The sequence below is a fragment of the Otolemur garnettii genome, unplaced genomic scaffold (genome assembly GCF_000181295.1).
Source record: "Otolemur garnettii isolate 467f Iridium unplaced genomic scaffold, OtoGar3 scaffold00003, whole genome shotgun sequence".
Lineage (NCBI taxonomy): Eukaryota > Metazoa > Chordata > Mammalia > Primates > Galagidae > Otolemur > Otolemur garnettii.
The window spans coordinates 33,837,952-33,843,372 of record NW_003852398.1 but is presented as its reverse complement, the minus strand read 5'-3'; the positions used below and the strand labels follow the sequence as shown (position 1 = coordinate 33,843,372).

Here is a 5,421-nt window from a genome sequence, read left to right as displayed (position 1 = left end):
ACATGTAGGTAGAAGCAATTGCAGATGGCTGGGTGTAACAGAAAGAAATAGACCTTGCTTGCCTGCTATACTGTGCTAGATGCTGTGGATAATAATCAAAAGATTTAAAACACAAATACAAGTCTTGTACTTTTATAATTTAGTTTTGTGGTAGTGGTTCAGAAAGCTGGCATAATATGCTGGCATTCCAGCTTTACCCCTTTCTAGCTGTGTCCTTGGATGAGATATTTAATCTCTTCAGGGATAGCTTCCTCGGCCAGAAACACTGATGTTGTATCTCCTACATGGCAGCTATGCCAGCCTCCTTTCAGTTCTTCCTCAAGGCAAGCTCTCTGTCACTGCCTTTGCACATGTTGCTGCTGCCTGGAAAGCTCTTAGCGTGGCTCAATCCTTCAAGTTTTGACTTTCATGTCACTCCTCAGAGAGCTTAATTTCAGAAAATACGGTTTCTGAGGCTGTTAAAATACCAAAGGACTGCATAACACACGGATGAGATTCTAATCATCCACCCTAAGTAGAACTTGAGATCTAAGGAGTACTCAAGGATTTATCAGAGTGAGCACGCCTTTTCTGTAAAGCGTAAGATAGCGAGTATTTTAGGGTTTGCAGGCCATCTTAAACAAATGGAAGTGGCTGTGTTCCAATAAAACTTTATTTATGGACACTGAAATTTGAATTTCATACACTTTTCACAGTCACGATGATGGACCAAATTTGGCCCTCGTCCTATGGTTGGCCTTCCCCTGATCTTTAAGAACTACGATTCTGCTGTCAGACATCAGGGATCAGACCGCTGTTGTTAATTTAATAAGATGGTCGACCTCCCAGGTTGCCAACGACCTCTAGAATGGGGCTGTGATGAAGACTTGTTAACTAACACGTCGGTGAAGCTCAGTGCATGACACGAGGTGCTCGTCCCCGGTGCTGCCCTATGCGGTGGCCTGTTAGTAATTAGTTTTTAGTGGAATCGAATCCGATCTGTCAGCCTCGGAGGTGCAGGGCTGGGGGCATAGCAACAGGGCCGGGGCAGAACCGCCGCCGCGCAGGGCGAGGCCGGGCCGGGCAGGGCTGCGCGAATCGGGGGCGGGGCGGCCGCGCTGCGACGTCGTCGTCGTCCCCGCCGCCTCTCCAGGGCCAGCGTCGGAGCCTCGGCGGCGGCCGTGCTTACAAGCCCACCAGTGCGACTCGCCCGGGAGCGGCGGCGGCGGCCATCGAGACCCAACAGAGGCTCGTCGCCCTCGACCTCGCAGCGCTCCCAGGTCGCCGCGCCGCGCCCCTTCAGCTCGCTCGCTTGCTGTCTTTCCCTGCGGCCAGCTGCGCCATGGCGTTGGCGTTGGCGGCGCTGGCGGCGGTGGAGCCGGCCTGTGGCAGCCGGTACCAGCAGGTAAGCAGCGCCCGAGTTCGGCTCCAGACCCCGAAGCCCGACCCGGCCCGGCCCTGCCCGCCAGCTGCTTCAGTCCTCTCCACGCAGGCCGGTGGCCAACTCGACGCTGGGGCTTGGCAGGCCGCGCTGGGCCTGGGCGGGCCGGGCGGGCCCAGGCTGGGATTCGAGGACGCCGCGGGCCGGGCCCGCCCCTCGCGACCCCGGGCGGTGGAAAAACCTCCGCCCGGCCTTGTTGCCAGCGTTTCCCAGGCCGGGCGGGTCCCTGAAGTCAGAGCCCGCGCGCGACCCTCTGGAGGCTTCGACCTGAGGAAGGCATTCGATTTTCCCTTTTTCCACCTTTGGTTTGATGTCATTGGAAAAAAAGAAAGAAACAAAAGCATCAAATGGAAAGGGAAACTGGGTGGAGAGAAAGATTAAAATCTCAGCTGGAGCTCCCCGCGGCGAGCTGCGATTACTTGGGGTTTCAGACCTAAGTCAGTTTGTCAAAACCCATCCCCCTCGCCTCAGTTTTAAGACAAAAGTCAAAAATGAAGCGAGAGACAAGCCCTTAGTTTGCAGTATATTTGGAAAAGGCGATGCTTCGCTGTGGCGATGCTCCCAAATGTAGAGCTACAGTGTAGGCTGCAGGGCGTGTGCCTATGTGTATTTTCAAGGCTTAGAAGTGACGTTTTTAAGAGATTTTATGGCATAGCTGGGGAGGAAATGTATAGAGGGTGATTGGATTATTATCTCGGATGTGATTGATAAATGCAGGCCCCAGGGAAAAGAGCTGCTTGTTTTACTCCCCGTCTGTAGCTGAGTTTCTCCCGGAAAAACCTTTTGCAGGTTTTTTAGAGGTATTAATGTAACACATCGTAATTGTGGGAATTGAGCCAGATAGTAACTGATGTTGATTAGAATCGCAAATAACTGCTTGTGTCCTGTCGTGTTTCAGATTCTTAGGGTATGACTTGCATACAAATGTCAGTCCTGTTTTTATGAAATCAAATGTCCTGTCTTAGATCTACAATTTTATATTTTTGAAGTAAGGAAAACCAATAGGATTAAAATATGTAGATTAACCCTGGTGAGGCTAGTTATTGGTTTGTTTTGCTGTCATCCTGTATGTTGTAATCCATCCTTCCGGCTCCGACTCCCAAAATGACTAGTTGAGAATTTAGCTTCTTGCTTTCATAAACACGCCCAAAATTGTGGCAATGCAGTTAATCATTAGATATCTTCATAGCCTGGGGTCTAGTGTATGCTTTTTTTTTCTGTGACCTTTGGTAAAAGTCGTGGTTCTTCCTTGCTTTAATAAAATTTGAATGACAGATGTCACTTAAATATCATCACAGTGTTTGCAAATCACCTGTATTATATACTCTCCTCTGATTCATTCTTTTTATCCTGGCTTGGATAAGACAAACAAGCAAAAGAGCTGTGGTTTTTCTTTGTACTGCCATCTTCTTGAGCTGTTAGGTAATGCTGATAATACTGCTAGAATACAAAAAAAATTAATTGGAGTATCAAAATTGTGTATACTTTGGTGTACTATTTAATAGCTTTTAATTATGCAGAATTGAAGTATATCAGGAATGGGCCATCTTTATTCCCTTTTTTCCCCATATAACTATTTCGGAGAAATAATCTTCAAGAAAATGAAAAAAAAATTGTAAAATATGTTAAAAAAAAAAAGCCTTTCCAAACAAAATACCTATTTAAAAAGCATAGCACACATAGATAATTAAAGTTAAAACTTTGATGTGCATTCTTGATGGGTTTATAGCTATGTAAATATACACGGGTACAGATCAGTGTACATGTGTACAGATAAGGAAAGCTAATATTGATTTACTGTTCACCAATCACAGTGCTAAGTAGTTTACATTCATTTTTTTTCACTTAATTAATATTTACAAAACCTATATGAGTCAAGTTTGTTCTCATTGTATTGATGACACAGTCAAGATTCAAAAGAGGCTCAGTAACTTGCCCAAGGTCACCAAGCTGCTAAGTAGTGATTACAAGGATATACACACACTCACCTACTTAAAACACAGGCTCACAGTCCAAATATAGGCATATGCATTAGCAGATATATAGATGGATATGTGTTATACATCCATACATACACATATGTAGATATATTAGATACATCTTTGTACACTAATGCAACTCCCTGAGCCCCAATCATGTTTACATACATTTTTGCACGTATGTCCAGTGTATCGTATTCTCAGGCATATGTGTATATTCTTGTGCACATGTATGTACAAAGGCACACAATCTAGCTCTGTAATAAAATGGGTTCAGGCTTGGCGCCCGTAGCTCAGTGGGAGGGGTGACAGCCACATACACCGAGGCAGGTGGGTTCCAACCCAACCCCAGCCTGCTAAACAACAGTGACAATTGCAGTAAAAAAAAACAGCCAAACGTTGTGGCAGGCGCCTGTAGTCCCAGCTACTTGGGAGGCTGAGGCAAGAGAATTGCGTAAGCCCAAGAGTTTGAGGTTGCTGTGAGCTGTGACGCCACACACTCTACTGAGGGCAACATAGTGAGACTCTGTCTCAAAAAAAAAAAAAGAAAGAGTTCATATTTTGATACCGTTATGTCACATAACATGTTATGAATATCTCCCCGTATCAAATATTCTTAATGTCTGTGTGGCATATAATTGTATGGCCAAACCATAATTTAATTAATTGCCTTTTGTTGGTCACTAAGAATGTTTATAATTTTTTTCATTCACTGAAGTTCCTTTTACATATATCAGCTATTTCTGTAGTAAAAGTTTCTGGGTATAGAAATGATTGGTCAGAGATTATACATATTTAAAAGGCTTTTGAATTATAGAATGTTGGTGAATTGTCCAGGCAACTTGATAGGAGCACGATATTCTGTTGCAAAAGTCTGTTCTGACTTGTATTTGATCTGTTGAGCTAGTCCTCTAGCCGAGTAAACATGATGGAAAAGTGTATGATTCATTCATAAATGCAAAACAGTTTTGTCTCTATGGTCGTTTTATTGGTAGTACAATATGTGTACAACTTGATTTTAGCATAGTGACAGACTATGCAGAAAGCTTGGGCTCTGCTGTGACGCTATTTTATTTTTTTCTTTTTTCCATTTTGAAACTAAGATTGTGTATCCAAACATATGGAAGCCCTGTTTTGGTAGGGTCTAGATAGGCCCGGTATTGAGAAACCTATTACATATCGATCTGAGGATATTTATTCCTGTTCATTGGTTCTAAACCCTCCTTGCCTTACTGCGGCAGATCTTTGTCTGTATCATAAATTTTGCGAATTTATGCCAAGTATTTTGAGATGTTTGGATTTGAATTTGATATAGGTGGGTAATGATGACACTGCTAAGTTTTGGAGTTAATTCATTGCCTTTTAAAGAAGTTACCTATTTGTGAGTATTACCAATAAGTTTATATTATAGGTCGGGTGCAGTGGCTCACATCTGAAATCCTAGCACTCTTGAGAGAAGACCAGTCTACTCTGAGGTAGATTGCTTGAGTTCAGGACCAGCCTGAGCACAAATGAGACCCTGTCTCTACTAAAAATAGAAAAACTAGCCCAGTGTAGTGGTGGACACCTGTAGTCTCAGCTTCTTGGGAGGCTGAGGCAAAAGGATTGCTTAAACCCAAGAGTTTGAGGTTGCTGTGAGCTGTGATGTGACAGCACTCTATCCAAGGCATAGACTGAGACTCTGTCTCAAAAAATAAATACATAGGACTGTGCCTATGGTTCAGGGAGTAGGGCCCCATATACCGAGGGTGGTGAATTCAAACCTGGCCCCGGCCAAACTGCAAAATAAATAAATAAACAAATAAAAGAAGAAAAAGTTTATATTGTAGTCTGATGACATTGTAGAGCAGCTTTGAAAATGATAAATTTTTGGAGAAGTTCTCTCAGGATTGTGGAGGAGCATTTTGATAGATCAAGGAAAGAATTTCATCTCTGATAGATGAAAACATTCATGTTAAAGTATATGTGGGCTCGGCGCCTATAGCTCAACTGGCTAAGGCACCAGCCACGTACACCTAAGGT

General features: G+C 43.9%; 1 protein-coding gene across 1 annotated transcript in view; it reads left to right on the top strand.

The window, feature by feature from the left end:
* The first annotated feature begins 1,099 nt into the window (after positions 1-1,099).
* Positions 1,100-5,421, top strand: part of NDFIP1 (Nedd4 family interacting protein 1) — a 46,056-nt gene continuing 41,734 nt past the window's right edge. The window contains exon 1 of the mRNA XM_003782090.3: positions 1,100-1,384. Within this exon, the coding sequence (XP_003782138.1) occupies positions 1,322-1,384 (63 nt within the window). The 5' untranslated portion in view covers positions 1,100-1,321. The remainder of the gene's footprint in view (positions 1,385-5,421) is intronic.